The following is an 18,958-nucleotide window of genomic DNA, read 5'->3' as shown; positions in this document are numbered from 1 at the left end:
ATAAAAAATGTCGCCGAATCGAACCGAAATTACAGCTACATGGATCAATAATCGGTACAGCAGGTATGAACTCGATTTTCGGTGCACTGTGGTGAATCGTTGCAGCCCTACTCTTCAGATGGTCAAGTTTTGCCGTTCATACTATAAATAGTTCTGAAAACTCCAGGTTTTCTTCAACGTACATTTCTATTTTGCATGCATCTCAACCAGAAACATTTTAAAGTCCTGTTTCACTCAAAGTATTAAAATTTTTTTTTAAATTACATTTAAATATTCTATCCTGTCTGCAGTGAGATTCACAAACACATTGGTTATCTATATACAAACTATTCATTGCCTTCTCTTGCATCAACTTTTTTTAAATGCAAAAAAATACATCAGAAAACTAGGTCTATCTTCATATACACCATGATTCATATTCTACAGTTGTTTTTGCAGCCATGTTTATTAAACTGCATCTACAACTCAAAGCCTTGGCAAGTTTTAGAAAGTAGACAAAGTTTACAGAATTTTGTTGAAAGTAAAGGTATAAATAAATAAAATTAAAAAAAACGTTCAGGTCAAAACCTAATTTTTGGTTATTTTGACTGCCAGAATTTAGATGTCTGACATGACACTGCCATACATCCATATAAATACGCTGTGCACACAGGTTTAATTATTTTACTTGGTATAGATTATGTATGCATGTTAAGATCGTACCATAATCTTCATCAGGTTTGTTTTAGCTTCCTCGACAAGCTTCATTCCCACTTCATGATCTTGATCATTGAGTGACACTAAAGCCAGTTTTTCCATCACAAAATCCAACTTCACCTTATACACCAGCTAGGGAAAAGGGGGAAAGAAGGGGAAAATAAATAAAACCCCATATAAAATGCTGTGTTCAATAGGTCACACTGAGATTGCTTACACAAGGACAGTTTGCCAGTCATTAGAAAACACATCGTTATGTATTGCTAGTTTCTTGGTGGAGACTGATGGTGGGTTTTTTTGTTTTGTTTTGTTTTAAATCAGCAATAACTGGAAAACTCATTGGACCACTTTGTTCCAGACTGACACTAAAATGTCTGAGGCATGAACATGTTAGAATAAGTTATTTCAAAAATACTGATAATCATTTTCCCCCCTAAACTGACAAATTTTGGTGCTTTTTTCCCCTGAACCCCACCAAAATGTCCTTGTGAAATGTAGCCTGAATTGAATAAATGAGCATCAAAAAATTGGAACGAAGTGAAAACCAGAAAAGATTCAAAGTTACAAGGCCGAGAGGCCAATGTTCTTTCTATTTTATTTTTTACCTCAACATCAAGCTCAAAGGCTATTGCAAATTTCTCAGCTTCTTCAAACTTGTGTTTGTAAAGAAGTCTATTCAACCTGCAGATGAGAGAAATAAAAGGACTTTACAACGTTACTGTCAAAGAGACTGGATTAAATAAATCGACTGTTAAAACACAGTATATAATTATACCTGTTCTCTGGAAGAGCCTCTGTGAAACGTCTCAGGACTAAACCCAAGGCAGATCCCTCAGCACTGCTTTATACAGACATGCACACAAAGTATAAATGAAAGTTCACAATCAGAAAAAAAAAAACAAGAACAAAACTGTGCACTTCTCACCATAAAAGCTACAGATACCGTACTGCTTTTTTCCTCAACACCTAAACAAGATAATCGTGCACTTCAAACATATACCTGCTCCATTTGTGTAAGAGCATTTCAGTATAATTATTTTATATTTTGTGCCCATTTTCTCGCCTACAAAACGGAGCCCAGACTGATCCTAATAATAAAACTGTACAACTATGCTGCTTTTTATAGCAGTTGTACACGGAGTTCGAACAGGGTCACTGTGCCAGTTTAGCCGATATATCCTTAACTAACATACTACATGTTATATCCAAGATCTGGAGTCCAGTTTGTGATGTACAATTTACAACATGAGTTTACAGCTTGGGGTGGAGTTATAGCCTACTGATTACTAGACTGCGAAAATATAAAATTATATTGCAGCTTGAGACATTTCCACAATATTCTTTCTTTGAAGATGCAGCAACGTCCACCTGCAGAAAAATCACAGAGCAACAAGATCTGTCGTATGAAAATATGGTTGCTTATTCGCTACTTCCTGATTGTCCAAGTGTCCCAAGTTTTTGAACTGCTATAAACTTACCGTGAGATCGTAATGCACTTGGATCAGATCACATTTCTCATTGCAAGATCACCTAACCCAACAGGTAAAACAATTCACATTTTCTTAATAACCAACAACCATCATTTACCCACATTTGTGTTGGAGAGAAATGCAACAGCCTCTTCACTAAAATATTCCTTTTATTTCACAAGAATGCTCTGAGAGCACAATATCCCCCACTGGCAACTCTACCATAACTCTGGCAAAATGCGACTGAATTGAATGAAATTGCAATATGCGCATTACCGACATATAACAAAAAATCCTGTTAAGTTTCGTGAAATTCCTTCAAAAATTGTGAGAGGAGTTGATTTCAGAAGGTGAGTACCCTTCCTGGGATGGACATTGCCATGACATAATCCCCCCTCGGGCCTTTTGGCCAGCGGGGGATAAAAATGATAGACGTTAATAATAAATAGACCTTTTCTTAAAAGCGTTTATGAACATTTGCAGCTACCTCCATTTTTCTTTAGTTTTGAGCAGTCTGTAAAAAGAGAGCTCCAATATCTTGTTAAATCTATTTGTACATTCAATCACACAAGAGCTCTTCCCCATTTTAGACCTGGGTTGTGGTTTTTGGTTTTTTTTCCCCTGCAGCATTAGAGCGGTGTTACTTCTGCCCAGGGTGAAGTCATGAGCATTCCCACTATTGTACGTTATTGCTACAGATTAACACAATTACAGATAGGAAAAACTCGGAAATTACGCAGCCTGATAATCGTGATTCATTTTTTTATCTCATCAATTCAAATCATCATAAATCTCCATCACGATTTATTGTCACACGATATCTCGTTACATGCCTACATAATTAAATTATAGCTTTGTGCACTACAGGAGAACTTGTCCTTTCCAAACTCAGTGTGAAAAATCCAACTCCTCTCAGCTCACCTTGTTGAATTATCTGAAACTCCTTCCAGCAAATAGATGACATCCTAATTTAATTTAGAGAATGAAAACAATTAGAGAAAAAAATAACATCTGTAATGGACAGTGATATTTACAATTTTATTGAAAGAAATAATCTGGTTGTGGTTGCTGACGTACCATACTAATGGCATTTTGTACCAACGATGATACAGCGGAGATCTCAAGTGAGTAAAGAACCTCCATAGTCGGAAGGGACTGAACCAGAAGCTTCCTCAGATGAGGCTATCACCGGTCATCATGAAGGAATTATTAGTACATGCTTTCAAGTCTAATCAAAACTAAACGTATGAAAACAACCTGGTTTTTTCTCCAAAAGCATGAGATATCAAAAGTAATAAAATTATTCATAATAGTTAACTACTATTAGTTACATGGGTAGGAAATTATAGAAGCTATTGTATAATGAGGAGGAAAGAAAATCTGCAGACTATAAAGTACAAAATGCCAAACACAATCGAGAGAAACACATGACGCACCTTGCTATCGGCTGCAGTCAAAGTCATGATCTTCATACTGGTGCCCTCTTTTCTGGAATTAAACAAATGTAATCTCCCTGAATGTGCATATTTACAAATTTGAAATGAGCAAAAACTGATTCAGTGAACATTCAGGTCTGAAACTGTTAACCAGGTATTCTAACACCAGTACACATCTCTAATCCTGACCTCACGGATGTTCAACACCAAGTGGGTTTATTTTTTTTTTTCTGTTGTATTTGCTAAATTGAACTAGAACAGTCTTAAACCAACAACTTGTGTTCCTGAATCTTTTCCAGGGCACACATATTGGCTTTCATGTCTTGGCAGATTTTACTAAATGGTCAGTTAGGCTGCTTTGGATTTAAATTAGATTGCTGTATTTTTATAAATGAAGATTTAGAAAAACAAAGTGTACTAAAAATTAAGGGAAAAAAAAGCAATGTTTTGGTGCCACTTGGACACCACTGTCACGCGAGTGTTCGTAATCTCAGTCAATGTCAAAACATATCAAAATAGATTAGCATAATGCTAAACAAAAAGTTTGGCCTCTAAGGAATCCGATTGCATGTTGAGAATCGGTCTCCTTTCTCTAACGTAGAGCATTTCATACAATAAGCAGTCGAATTTACTCTGACACTTCCTTAATTAAGACAACAAAGGTCTTGTTAATGTCTTTAGGTGCAATACCGTGTGCAATCCTACAGTGTTTACCGATGCTTGAAGACACGCCTTTATGCTCTTCGATAAGCTCATGGAAGAGTCTACAGATGTAACCTATAGAACTCATCACAAGAGTCACAACTGAAACTATATACCACCTGTTGCTGATTTACAATCGGTGGTTTTTCCTCTTGGAGGTTTAGCGCATCGTTGAGTTTGCGGCTCACAAATAAAGGTCGAATTCTAATATTTATCTTGTTACCCAGGTCTTGTAACCTCCTTCTGATGACATTAGCTGAACGTTGGTCCTTGAATGGTATGGCGATTATGACGATGTCTGGTTCTTTAAACTTCCGGTGTACCGGGATGTTTACAAAGTTTAAAGTCGACAAATCCTTTAACGGTATTGTCAGTTCAGGTTTGTGGATACTTCAGGTGAAGGAACACATTCCTTAAACGGTCACATTCATCATTAAAATAGGACCATGAGGACAGTAGTCGATAGGCTCTGTCCAGCATTGTTTTAAATAAGCATCGTTTATAGCGGTCGTCAATGTGACTTTCATAATGTAGAAGGAGGCCGGTGTTTGTTGGCTTGACATACACTTGAGTTTCGATATGACAGGACTTACTGAGAAGTTGTAAGCCGAGAAAAACGAAGAAGCCTTTATTTGTCACACATACAATCACGCACAGCCTTGAGCACACAGTGAAAGTCCTCCTCTGCATTTAACCCATCTGAAACAGTGAACATACACATGCACACACAAGTGAGCAATGAACACACACATACCCAGCGCAGTGGGCAGCTATGCTATAGCACCCAGGGAGCAGTTGGGAGTTAGGTGCCCTTGCTCAAGCGCACTTCAGTCCAACCAAGGCTATGGCTGCACCATATTAACCTAACCGCATGCCTTTGGACTGTGGGGGAAACTGGAGCACCCGGAGAAAACCCACGCAGACACGGGGAGAACATGCAAACTCCACACAAAAAGGCCCCATCAGCCGCTGGGCTTGAACCCAGAACCTTCTTGTTGTGAGGCGACAGTCTACCTCCCCCGTGTAACAGCCATGGGGGAGGTACACTCAGAGCCCCGACCGTCCCCTAGCACATCGGACGGTGTCAGTAATACAGGGGTCGGTGTAAAGAAAAAGGAGGGGGGAAAAAGAAAGAAAAAAAAAAACACGCCACGCCAAAATGCTGTCAGCCGGCAAGCGACTGAAGGGAGCTACATTTCAAGGGGCGCGGCGTGTTGAGTCCCCGTGGCAGATGTATGATGCAAAACGCAGTTTCATTCTGTGTTTGGTTTATATATCTCATCTCATTATCTCTAGCCGCTTTATCCTGTCCTACAGGGTCGCAGGCAAGCTGGAGCCTATCCCAGCTGACTACGGGCAAAAGGCAGGGTACACCCTGGACAAGTCGCCAGGTCATCACAGGGCTGGTTTATATATTTTTATATAGTTTGACATTGACTTAGCTTATGAACACTCTAGGCCTGGCACGGTATATGTATTCGTACCGAACTGTCACGGTACGGGGGTCACGGTTCGGTGCGCGTGTTTTCACGGAGAATACACAAGGTACAGAAGTTTAATATTGATCTGAACGCAGATCTATTATTTCGCAAGAGTTTCCTTCAGAACACATTTAACCACTGCCACCTGCAAGCTCTGATTCTAATTTCCATGTCCATAGACATGGATTGGTCTAGGTAGCAAACTCCACCTTCAAATACAAACTCTGCTCTGTGGGAAGGTACCGCTGTTAGGTGGTGGTTGTTGTTGCGAGAGAGGGCTAACAATGGCGAGTGGTGAAGAGCTAGAAGACCCACCATCACCATTTAAGTCAGTGGTGTGGGATAACTTCGGGTTCCCCGTGAGTTATAACAGCAATGGTGAGCGAGTGGTTGACAAAACAAAGACGGTCTGCTGTCGTTGTTCGACATCTGTTCATTACGTGAGTGGGAACACTTCAAAACATGTTAACACATATCCGGCGACACCACCCAGACATCCCCATCACCGGGACGAGACGGAAGAAAAGTGTCCAATTACGTCTCCCAAATGTCTGACAACAGCCCCTTGACACAAATACATTGCAGAGCAAAAAAAAAAATTACCGAAGCAATTGGAATTTACATCACATCCGCTATGCGCCCATATTCCACTGTAGAAGAGGCGGGATTCAAATATTTATTACATGTGCTCGAACCTCGCTATGCTCCTCCATCCCGCAGCCATGTAAGAGAATCAGTAGTGCCAGCCTTGTACAACAGAACGAGACAAATTGTGGAACAGGGGTTAAAAGCTGCGCATTCTATTGCGCTCACCACGGATTCATGGACTTCTCGGGCAACCGAAAGTTTCCTGACCGTCACTGCTCATTTCATCAGCTCTGAGTGGGACATGAGGACCATAGTCCTGCAAACGCGCCCCTTACACGAACAACACACAAGCACCCATCTGGCTGAAAAGCTGAACGAAGTCGTGACCGAATGGAAGTTAGAAAGACCTGGGATGCCCATAGCTGTCACCACAGACAATGCGAGGAACATTGTTAATGCCGTCAGTGAAGCAGGGCTCGGTCCGCATATCGCGTGCTTTGCACACACCCTCAACCTGGCCGCAAAAAAAGCCCTCAAGATCAAGCAGGTGTCGCATGTGCTTGCAAAAATGAGATCTACTGTCGCATTTTTCCACCGCAGCACCACCGCAGCCTACATTTTGGAGTGCAAGCAAGAAATGCTGGGCTTGCCGAAACACTGCCTCATTAATGATGTCGCAACTCGGTGGAACTCGAGCTTCGAGATGGTGGAGCGGTATCTCGAGCAGCAAGCTGCTGTTTATTCTGCCTTAGCAGAGAGGAATGTGAGAAGCAAAGACATCGGGAATCTTTCCGATCTGGAGCTGTCCCACGCAGAAGCCATAGTTGACGTGATGAAGCCTCTGAAGACCATCACGGCAGTAATCAGCACAGAAACCACCCCATCTCTTTCCATGATCCTGCCACTGCAAACTACACTTCTGAAATCAACAGAAACAAATACAGCTGATTCTCCAATTGCAAGAGACATGAAAAATGCCATCAGGGACAACTTTCAAGGCCGATATGATGACCCAGACCTCCGGGACTTCTTAAATAAATGTACAGCACTGGACCCCAGGTTCAAAACACTCAATCACTTGGATCCAGCCTGTCAGCAGAAAGTTCATGAAGATCTCATCAGAGAAGTTCTGGGCAGAGCAGAAAATAATTTTCTTATACCTTATTATTATTATTATTATGAACCTGCTTCAGATGGGGTTTAGCCAGGTATTGCAATGACTGTCTACCTGCAATACTAAAAAACGCCTGTAGGTGGCCGTCTCAATATTGTAATGTAACATTACTGCACATCCACAAATTTGGGGCCAGGTTGCCATCTCTGATTGCACTTATCATTATTATATATGTTTTATATATATATATATATATATATATATATATATATATATATATATATATACACACACACACACTGACTATAAATGTTATTCCTTAAGGGAATCTGCTCTAACTCCATAATTCTTTAATATTATTGTCTTTGTCATTTGATTTTGCAGAATGACACCCCCCTGTCTGCAGAAGAGGACAGTCCATCTACTTCACAGGCCCAGGCCACTGCTTTGCCAGGGATGGCAGAAGAGTCAGAGGTATCCTCCTCCCAACCTCCTTCAAAGAGGTCAGCCATGGCAGAACTTTTTGGCTCACTGTTCAAAGTTGACCAAAGGAACCAGCCTGATTTGCAACAGCAGTTGAAGGAAGAAGTCAGTGGTTACATGGCAAAGGACTGCACCTCAGTTGACTCTGACCCGCTTTCCTGGTGGAAAAGGCATGAGTCTGTTTATCCTAATCTAGCCGTATTGGCAAAAAGTTACCTGGTCATACCTGCCACTTCAGTACCCAGTGAAAGGGTTTTTTCAACAGCAGGTGACAGTCAGTGCCACCAGATCGGCACTCAGCACTGAGAGTGTAGACAAACTCGTTTTTTTGAAGAAAAACCTTAAAGTTGAATGAAGGTGGACAGTACACAGCTGTACACAGTTGATTATTGTGAAATGCAAATGTTTTAAAAAGTGTTATGTTGTGATCTGTGAGGCCTATAGCTCATGTTCACTGAGCTACGTGAATGTAAAAAAGTGTTTAGGCACTTGTGCGTATTGTACAGTATGTTAAAGTACCCAAAAAGGTCATGTGTTGCACTGATGCACCTATCAATATATGACTAATCATGTACCGTATTTATCCTTATAGAAGCACCCTTCCTATTTGACGCGCCTCCACGATTTTCAGAGCTAGAATAGTATTTACCAACCATTTTCTTCATTTAACAAACTTTAAATCCAACAAACCACAACAGAGACGTTCAATTTCACCGCTGATTTTTTTTTACCGGAAATCGTGTTAGTAAACATGGACAGTATAAAATACGGACATTCACTCTGCTGCGGATATCAATACGGGTGGAGACGTACCTTTTGTTTGCACCACTCTTGTACACGTTTACGGTGAACATTAAATGTTTTTGCAGCTAAGTGTTTGCCTTTCTGCTCTGCCAGTTCTACAACCTTTAACTTAAAACTAGCGGTGAAGGATCGTTTTGAGGACGCCATTTTGTTTTGTGAGCTCATAAACATCGACGATGACGTGAATTGTGACGTCACTACAAATAGTTTACTTACCAGTGTTATCCTTATAAGCGAGCTGGACATTGTTTAATTGACTTTTTGGACATATAACTGTATTTTCATGTGTTTCAAAATAAATGTTTTAAATTCCGATGATTTTGTCATGTTCGATTTTTGTCATTTAAGGGTCGAAATTGACGCTCCCCCTTCATGTTTTGCATCGCGCCCGGGTGCGTTTATTAGGATAAATACGGTATATCAATATATGACAATTCAATGTGGTGCTTGCTCACTTGTTTTACTTACAGAAAGTTGCAGCTATCTCAGCTGGGGATTTAAACAATAAAAAGCTGCCTTTGAGGATAGCCTTTTGGTTGTTTTTTTTTTCCTGCACTGTACCGAAAATGTACCGAACTGTAGGGTCAGAACCGAGGTAGTACCAAACCGTGAGTTTTGTGTACCGTGCCACCCCTAGAACACTCGCTTGATAATAGTGTCCGAGCGGCATCGAAACGTCGCTTTTTCCCTTAATTTTTAATACACGTGTTGTGTTCATGATAGAAAAAAAGGCACAGCACACACAAACAAATCAAAACGGCAGACACTTACATCCCAATGGACCCCGAGTCTCCTTCTGTGATCAGGAGGAAGTCAAGGATGTGGAGATCAGGCCAGCAACACAGCATGACCAGTGAGCGAGTGTCCCACAAACTCAGCATGTCCTGAATACAGCACAGCAAGAGATCAAATGCTACAATTTTGTAAGTAGCCTGCAAGTAAGGCTACTTACTACTGTAAGTAAAGACTTTACGTAGGCCGGGTTAGGTTTCTTTACTTGTTTGAGCATCACTCAAACGACTAAAAGGTAAAATGTGAGCATCCCGCAAAGACGCTTATTCTGTTTAACCAGCATTATCCAGATGAAAACTGCACTACTGGAAACCAAGAACTGATCATCTGTTAGATGAATAAATGGAAAATTATTTGTTTCTCACCTCTTCATTTAGCACATACATCAAATTGTCCACCACTTGAATCTTCTTCACATCTGAGGAAGACAGAAACACATCAAATGAGTTCCAAAGACCACATTAACTTCCAAAGCAAGCTTAACGCTTTAATATTTTGACACAAAGCATTACCTGGCATTAATGTTGAGTCCAGAACATTGCCCAGCGACAGCGTCCTCTGATCATGCTCCATGCACCATTGGGAAATACTTTTTTCGCCATGAGCCTTTGAGCAAAGTTGGGAAATGGTCTGAAGTTAAATTCCAGCATTTAACAACCTCAGCCTGCAGCATGAAGAAGGATTTCTTAACTAGGGATACACCGATTGGGAAATTCGAGGCCGAGACCAATTTTTAAAATAAGAATTTGGCCGACAACCAATATATACACCGATAGTTAAGGGTTTTTTGATGTTATTATGTTTTGTTATTTATTCCACAGGGAAACAAAGAAATCATTCTAAAAAATAACTCATCGTTACACTGTCTTCAAATGAGCACATACTCAGTTGGACAAATTTATGAAAACAATATTTAATAACCTTTAACAATTAATTATTTGAAAACCTGCTTCAAAATTCCTTTAGCCGGTTATACAATTGGCTACTTAAGAAGAATTTTCTGTATTTACATAGCCCAACAAAAACATCCTTTTGGTGAAACATGAATTAAATATAAATGTAAAAGTGACTAGAAGAGAAAAATAATCTCTCTCTTCTCGACTTCTTCCGCTTATCCGGGGCCGGGTCGCAGAGGCAGCAGTCTGAGCATGTTAGCCCAAACTTCCCTTTCCCCAGACACCTCGGCCAGCTCCTCGGGAAGAAAACCGAGGCGTTCCCAGGCCAGCCGAGAGACACAGTCCCTCCAGCGTGTCCTGGGTCTTCCCCGGGGGGACATGCCTGGAACACCTCCCCAGGGAGGCGTCCAGGAGGCATCCGAAAGAGATGCCCAAGCCACCTCAGCTGATTCCTCTCGATGTGGAGGAGCAGCGGCTCTACTCCGAGCTCCTCCCGAGTGACTGTGCTTCTCACTCCAAGGAAGCGCCCAGCCACCCTGCGAAGGAAACTCATTTCGGCCGCTTGTATCCGCGATCTTGTTCTTTCGGTCATTACCCAAAGCTCATGACCATAGGTGAGAGTCGGAACGTAGATCGACCGGTAAATCGAGAGCTTCGCCTTTTGGCTCAGCTCCTTCTTCACCACGATGGACTGGTAAAGCGACCGCATCACTGCGGAGGCCGCAGCGATCCACCTGTCGATCTCATGCTCCATCCTTCCCTCACTCGTGAACAAGATCCCGAGATACTTAAACTCCTCCACTTGAGGCAGGACTTCTCCACCAACCTGGAGAGGGCAAGCCACCCTTTTTCGGTCGAGAACCATGGCCTCTGACTTGGAGGTGCTGATGATCATCCCAGCCACTTCACACTCGACTGCAAACTGCCCCAGTGCATGCTGAAGGTCCTGTTTTGCAGAAGCCAACAGGACATCATCATCTGCAAAAAGCAGAGATGAAATCCTGTGGTTCCCAAACAGGATTCCTTCCGGCCCCTGGCTGCGCCTAGAAATTCTGTCCATAAAAATTATGAATAGAACCGGTGACAAAGGGCAGCCCTGCCGGAGTCCAACATGCACTGGGAACAGGTCTGACTTACTGCCGGCAATGCGAACCAGACTCCTGCTCCGTTCGTACAGAGACCGGACAGCCCTTAGCAAAGAGCCCCGAACCCCATACTCCCGAAGCACCCCCCACAGAATACCACGAGGGACACGGTCGAATGCCTTCTCCAAATCCACAAAGCACATGTGGACTGGTTGGGCAAACTCCCATGAACCCTCGAGCACCCTATGAAGGGTATAGAGCTGGTCCAGTGTTCCGCGGCCAGGATGAAAACCGCATTGTTCCTCCTGGATCCGAGGTTCGACTATTGGCCGAATTCTCCTCTCCAATACCCTGGAGTAAACCTTCCCTGGGAGGCTGAGAAGTGTGATTCCCCTATAATTGGAGCACACTCTCCGGTCCCCTTTCTTAAAAAGAGGGACCACCACCCCAGTCTGCCACTCCAGAGGCACTGTCCCCGACCGCCACGCGATGTTGCAGAGGCGTGTCAGCCAAGACAGCCCCACAACATCCAGAAACTTGAGATACTCGGGGCAGAGCTCATCCACCCCCGGTGCCTTGCCACCGAGGAGCTTGCTAACCACCTCAGTGACTTCAGCTTGGGTAATGGACGAGTCCACCTCTGAGTCATCAGCCTCCGCTTCCTCAATGGAAGACGCGACAGTGAGATTGAGGAGATCCTCAAAGTATTCCTTCCACCGCCCGACAATGTCCCCAGTCGAGGTCAACAGCTCCCCACCCGCACTGTAAACAGTGTTGGCAGAGTACTGCTTCCCCCTCCTGGGGCGCTGGACGATTTGCCAGAATTTCTTCGAGGCCTACCATAGTCCTCCTCCATGGCCTCACCGAACTCCTCCCAGCTCCGAGTTTTTGCCTCCGCAACTGCCCAAGCTGCGGCACGCCTGGCCTGCCGATACCCATCAGCTGCCTCAGGAGTCCCGGAGGCCAACATGGCCCGATAGGACTCCTTCAGCTTGACAGCATCCCTTACTTCCGGTGTCCACCACCAGGTTCAGGGACTGCCGCCACGACAGGCACCGGAGACCTTGCGGCCACAGCTCCGAACAGTCGCGTCGACAATGCAGGCAAAGAACATGGTCCACTCAGACTCGATGTCCCCTGCCTCCCTCGGAAGCTGGGAGAAGCTCTCCCAGAGGTGGGAGTTAAAGACCTCCCTGACAGAGTGCTCGGGCAGACGTTCCCAGCAGACCCTCACCATGCATTTGGGCCTGCCAGGTCTGTCCGGCTTCCTCCTCCGCCAGTGGACCCAACTCACCACCAGGTGGTGATCAGTTGACAGCTCAACCCCTCTCTTCACCCGAGTGTCCAAGACATAGGGCCGGAGATCCGATGAAACGACAACAAAGTCGATCATCGACCTCCGACCTAAGGTGTCCTGGTGCCACGTGCACTTATGGACGCCCCTATGCTCGAACATTGTGTTCGTTATGGACAAACCGTGACTAGCACAGAAGTCCAATAACAAAACACCACTCGGGTTCAGATCGGGGAGGCCGTTCCTCCCAAATCACGCCCCTCCAAGTGTCACTGTCATCGCCCACGTGAGCGTTGAAGTCCCCCAGTAGAACAATGGAGTCCCCAGTCTGAGCACCTCTCAGTACCTCTCCCAGGGACTCCAAGAAGGCCAGATACTCTATACTGCTATTCGGCCCGTAGGCACAAACAACAGTAAGAGCCCTCTCCCCGATCCTAAGGCGCCATTGCCATCCAGGTGCTGAATGGCATTTAACTCCATGTTAGTAATTGTCTAGTGCTCATGTTTAATTTGTATGGACCCTGCCCATGACATGTTGTCTGTTGTTGTGTACTGTTTGTGAATATCTTTGTGTGCATCTTTCTGGCTACAAACCCATTTCCCTGTTTTGGGACAATAAAGATACCTTTACCTTGACCAGAGAGGCGACCCTCTCTTTCACTGGGGTAAACTCCAACACATGTCGGCTGAGCTGGGGAGCTATAAGCAAGCCCACACCAGCCCGCCGCCGTTCACCATGGGCAACTGCAGAGAAGTGGAGAGTCCAGCCCCTCTCAAGGAGGTGGGTTCCGGAGCCCAAGCTGTGAGTGGAGGTGAGCCCGACTATCTCTAGCTGGCACCTCTCAACCTCCCGCACAAGCTCAGGCTCTTTCCCCCCCCAGCGAAGTGACATTCCATGTCCCAACAGCTGGCCGCTGTGTTCGGGGATCAGGTCGTCGAGGCCCCTGCCTTCGACTGCCGCCCAATCCACATTGCACCAGCCCCCTACGGCTACCTCTGTGGGTGGTGAACCCACAGGAGGTCGGGCCCACGTCACCGCTTCGGGCCGAGCCCAGCTGGGCCCCGTGGGCAAAGGCCCGGCCACCAAGCGCTCGCATACGAGCCCCAACCCTGGGCCTGGCTCCAGGGTGGGGCCCCGGCTGCGCCATACCGGGCGACGTCACGGTCCTTGATCGATTGTTATCCATAAGGGGTTTTGGTGAACTGCTCTTAGTCTGGCCTGTCACCTAGGACGACCCTAACAGGGGTGTAATGCCCCCGACAACATAACTCCTAGGATCATTCAAGCACACAAACCCCTCCACCACAATAATAAAATAATATATAATATTTAAGTTATATATAATATAATTTATAATATAAAATATTTAAATAATACATTAATTATAATAAATATATAATTTAAAAATAATGAGTCAGATAAATAGGGCTCTTTTGTATTCTGTATGAAAAACACAAAATGTAAATGTTCATGTCTATTGAGCACAAACTAAGCTGGAACATGGGCAAGGACTGAGTTCTGCTGGTGGCAGTTTGTTCCCTCTTCTTGTCCAGTTCGTCGCGCCATTTAAAAAAAAAATCTGCTTTCAGGTAATTGTTGTATTCTCCCTCGTGTCTGTTTTTCAGATAGTTGATGAGGTTTGTTAAAATTCTTAGATATAGCACCTCCTCATGAAATGTCACTCGAACATGTCTTACAAACTGCATATCGCGGATTTGTCTCCGAGACGGTGAAATACTCCCCACACAGCCGATATTTTTCCACTCACTTTGAAGACAAGCCACAGGTGCGCTCGGCACCTTTTGCCTTGTGCAAAAGGTTTTATCTGTGCATGTTGCTACTATTGGACTACTGTCCAAGTCTGACCGCAAATAACCAGAACATCAGCGACTGATGTCGGCAGATTCACTGATAGGCCAATGGTAGTCAACAAGGGGAATATCGGCCGATACCAATATTTGACCAATGTATCGGTGCATCCCTATTCTTAACCAAAACAAAGCTGTGAATTGTCTGTAGCAGCATACCTTTATAATGATATACTTGAAATATCACACTCATCACAGTGCTGTTGTACTGAATATCAGCGCAGCTATGCTTCAGCTGCCCGACTGCCACAGCTATGCTCATGTTCAGTACACCAGCATGACCGTGAGTGTGATACTGCTTAATACAACAGTTCCATAAACAAGAAATTAATATAGAGTAACTGACCTTTTAAACAATATGGCCAAATATTATACATACAGGACACATTTTCCATGGAATAAAAACATTCTATTCCTTTCTAGCAGGTTACATGAATTTGGTTCAGTAGCATGCAATATTGTTAGCATATTGCTTATTCTGTGTGCATTACATCACTCTACTCAATGGAGAATGAGCATGCAACATGGTTTACAATATTGCATGTTGTCAAGACAACATGACAGCACACATTGGAGTTATTGCAAAGATCCAGTGAGAAGCCAATTTCTTTTTTTTTTTGTCGTAATATCAAAGTGGAGGGGGCTAGTGAGAGATCAACTGCTAAAATGATGTAGTATAAGAGGAATAAAACACTTCAGGATGTGTCGTTATAAGAAAATAATCAATTTTGGCGTGGCAAGAGTAAACTTAGACGCACCGGCCATTAAACTAAACCAGTCAGGTGATTCACAGCACGACTAACGCAGCCAAATGCTTCAAATGTTACCATCAGCTACATCACTAATCCCACACCAAAGTTAGCTGAGGCAAATGTGCTTCAGGAGAAACAGTCGAGTGAGTTTGACACATCACAATGTACAGAAGAAACGCCTCATTTTTATTTTTGCTCTCAACGTAAAATCAAGCATGGTTCTGTGAGAGTTCACATTACCCCAATCATGAGGTGGACCTCGCTGCCGAAGCTGGCCAACGCTGCCGAGATACAGCCCTCTTTACTGATCTCTTTAGTAGAGCAGAAGTCCATGTGGATGTTACTTTGAATCTGCAGGGAAAAAAAAAATATATATATATATATAAAGCCGTCAAACTTTCATACACAGCTAAAATGTTGTGAAAATGAGATCATTCAAACATACCTCATGTAAGGTACTGAGATCCACGTTTTCAATCGCTATTGATATAAAGAGAGAAAAAAGAAAATGCTCATGCACTCTAACATAATTACAGAACACTAACCGTGACTGCTGTACTGATTTGTGCAGTAGAGCAGAAACTTTCACAAACCTTTCTGCATCTTCTCCAGAGCAAGATTGGACACGTGCAAGAATCCATGGTGAACAATGACAAAAAGATGGTATAATCCTAAGAATTAGAGACAAACCAAGTTAACAACCGACACTCGGCCAACAGCTTTAAACAAACATTTTTATACCACTGCGCTGAGGAATTCTTGATTTTGACTGGTCAGAAATTGTTGATTAATGTTCTAGAACAGCTGCTCTGACAGTGGCTTCAGCTGCAAGGACCTTTATATTCAAGGCAGGGTAGGTAATTTGACAAACCAGCAAGAATGAACGAGATTTTCCAAGTATCCACATGAAAAATCCCACCCTCTCCCTTCAAAGCCAGACTCGTCAAAAAAAAAACAAAAACAAAACAAAAAACACACACTGCCTGATTACTGCTGGAGGACGAGTCCACGAGAGAAAGAGCGTTGTAGAGGAGCAAGTACAAGTAAAGAGCAGTGTCTCCCCAGGCAAGCTTTCGTCTAAACGGGGGAACAGGGGCGCTGCGCCCTCTTACTCTCGGCATGCGCCCCCTTACCGACTCCGTGAAAACATCCCAGCAACACTATGTGACAATGTGTCTGATCATCAAATACGTTATAATTGCTCCAAAAATATTCCAATCATAGTAGATACACCGCCAGACGGTGCAAAAACAATCCGAATTGGCGTTTTCCAGACTGAGGCGCCATGTTGTTTAGTTGTTTACTTGTCGCGGCTGCTCTCGCAAGATTTGACATGGGTTACATACAAGGTCGGCTGACTTGTAGAGCGAGATTTCTCGAGACTGAATGACCTTTCACCCACCGGCGCGGGAGCTTTTGACAGAAGTAGTTCGCGAGTTGTTTTTGTTGACACTTGGGCATTTAAAGATGTCATCCCGCGGCACGAAGCAGAAGAAAGCCAAAGACTGTCCGGGGCAGAAGAAGATTACTTCTTTCTTTTTCAATGTTGACAGACAATTTGTTACAATTTCCCTCTCAGATAGCCTCAGAATGTCCCATTGGAGCATTTTTCAAAGGCTTTGCACGGCGGGGGGAGGGCAACCGGCACCATCTCCCCCCCCCGCTTCGCTCCCTCACCATGGTGAGCGCCCTCATACTAAATTTTTCTAGAAAAAACCCTGCCAGGGATTTCAAATAGCATCCTGATAAACTGCCATTTTGAAACAGAATTTTGCTTCTTGAAATAAAGTCAAAATCCATCCTATACGTCTCGTAAATACATTCAGTCGGTAAACAGGAAGCCGATGTGCGACAGACCTGGAAATGGTATAGTACCCCAAGCGGCTATGACTTGTGGTTGCTGGGAAAAAGGGTGTCTTGGACAGACGGAAATACGGACGGACAGAGGTAAACCAGTATGCACCCCCTCCTTCAGAGTGGGGGTATAACAATTACTGATGTGAAGTTTTCTCTTCAGTGATGTTTAACATTTATAGAAGTCATCTCCAGTCAGTTTTCCAACACAAGTGAGGAAAAAAACAGGGAGACTGTTTCCTTTTGTTGCTCGTCAAGCAGCGCAAGGGCTCGTGTTTCACAAAAGTCCCACAAAATTAGATGCAACTCAAAGTGGATAAAAAGTATTGTATCGTTCTTTAATTAACATAAAAAGGTAACTCATTAACATTCCTGTGATACGAAAGGGAAAAAAAAAACCCACCACATTTGGTTGTAGGAAAACATCAAACAAACTAATTTTGATGTTGTGAAAAAGTGACGACACAGTGGCAGTGTTTCCCACAGACCAGGTAGCAATTTGTGGTGCTCCACTGTGCTGATGAGGGACTCGTGCGCGGTGGTGTCATGGCGGTCGGTGGAGTCGGTCATTGGGGTGTATGCAAAGTGTTTACAGCGGGCGGTGTTCAAACACACAGTATTTTTCTTCAGAGTCACCTGCTGGGACTATTTTAAAGCTACAAGAAGCATTTGAGATTATTCAATTCAATCTAAATTCTTTTAAGTTCTTTAAGAGAAGACAGCTAAAACAATTTTTACCAGAACCCTGCCTGGTTTCATTCCTCGACCCAACTTTACATTACAGGGCAGGCCATTAGTTTGCTGGGCTTGATGTTGGTGGAAAACCTGTCTTTTAAATTTATGAAAATTACTCACCAAAATTGAAGTTCAAGTTTAGTTTTTACTAGAGATGCACCAATTGCAATTTTTTGAGCCGATTCCGATTTTCCATGGAGTGTGACCTGCCGATACCGATTTTGGCCGATTCCGATTTCATTTTTTTCAAACCACTTCACAGCACACACAAAGACTTTTCTTTTTATCTTTTCTTTAATAGAACATTCTGCCAGATTTTCAGTAATAAATTTTCAACACCTCAAAGGTTGAAAACAAACAAAGAGACATTGTTCTTTGTAAAATTTTTCTTCATGTTTGGTATTAATATATTAATTCCTGAAATAGGAAATTCACACAAACATTTTTTCTTTTCCCATCTGGCACAAAAACAACTTCCCCCTCATATATTATTTGCCTACTGCTATGGAACACACTTTCATAAGCCTATTTAGATCTGAAAACTTATGCCTTATAGAACAACCCATTTCTTCATTCAATGGCCATTCACATTACCAATTATATGAGACTTGTATGCGATCTCCAATATGAACGGAAAACGACCCAAAAGTGTCCCGCATGCGCAAATTGACACGTAATAAGCACATCTACGTAATACGTAAACAAAAAAAAGCGCACTTTTCAAGTTTAATGATTTCTTTTTTTTTTGTTTGTTTAATTATCTGGTTAGTGTTAAAGTGTGAGGTCTCGTGTGTGTTTTTGTTTCTGAACTGAAATGAAAACGTGTAGCCTGGTAATGAGGGTTGACTCCTAAATGTCTCTCTAATTTCTATATAAGTGCACTACATGTTACTAGGAAGTAATGGATT

General features: G+C 43.2%; 1 protein-coding gene across 3 annotated transcripts in view; it reads right to left on the bottom strand.

Moving 5' to 3' along the window:
* The window catches only part of kntc1 (kinetochore associated 1), a 145,122-nt gene that overhangs the window by 104,193 nt on the left and 21,971 nt on the right, over positions 1 to 18,958 (bottom strand). For 2 of the 3 annotated variants that reach the window (XM_060906837.1, XM_060906839.1), the window contains exons 5-16: positions 16,055 to 16,132; positions 15,907 to 15,941; positions 15,702 to 15,812; positions 10,078 to 10,171; positions 9,931 to 9,983; positions 9,545 to 9,657; positions 3,602 to 3,653; positions 3,243 to 3,347; positions 3,087 to 3,130; positions 1,472 to 1,537; positions 1,302 to 1,377; positions 703 to 828 (exon numbers count right to left, since the gene is read on the bottom strand). In XM_060906837.1, coding sequence (XP_060762820.1) covers positions 703 to 828; positions 1,302 to 1,377; positions 1,472 to 1,537; positions 3,087 to 3,130; positions 3,243 to 3,347; positions 3,602 to 3,653; positions 9,545 to 9,657; positions 9,931 to 9,983; positions 10,078 to 10,171; positions 15,702 to 15,812; positions 15,907 to 15,941; positions 16,055 to 16,132 — 953 coding nt within the window. The remainder of the gene's footprint in view (positions 1 to 702; positions 829 to 1,301; positions 1,378 to 1,471; positions 1,538 to 3,086; positions 3,131 to 3,242; positions 3,348 to 3,601; positions 3,654 to 9,544; positions 9,658 to 9,930; positions 9,984 to 10,077; positions 10,172 to 15,701; positions 15,813 to 15,906; positions 15,942 to 16,054; positions 16,133 to 18,958) is intronic. The other variant, XM_060906838.1, reaches the window with a different exon arrangement.

Source organism: Neoarius graeffei, chromosome 24 (genome assembly GCF_027579695.1).
Source record: "Neoarius graeffei isolate fNeoGra1 chromosome 24, fNeoGra1.pri, whole genome shotgun sequence".
Classification (NCBI taxonomy): domain Eukaryota; kingdom Metazoa; phylum Chordata; class Actinopteri; order Siluriformes; family Ariidae; genus Neoarius; species Neoarius graeffei.
The sequence above is the reverse complement of the archived record's forward strand: the minus strand, read 5'-3'. Positions and strand labels throughout refer to the sequence as shown.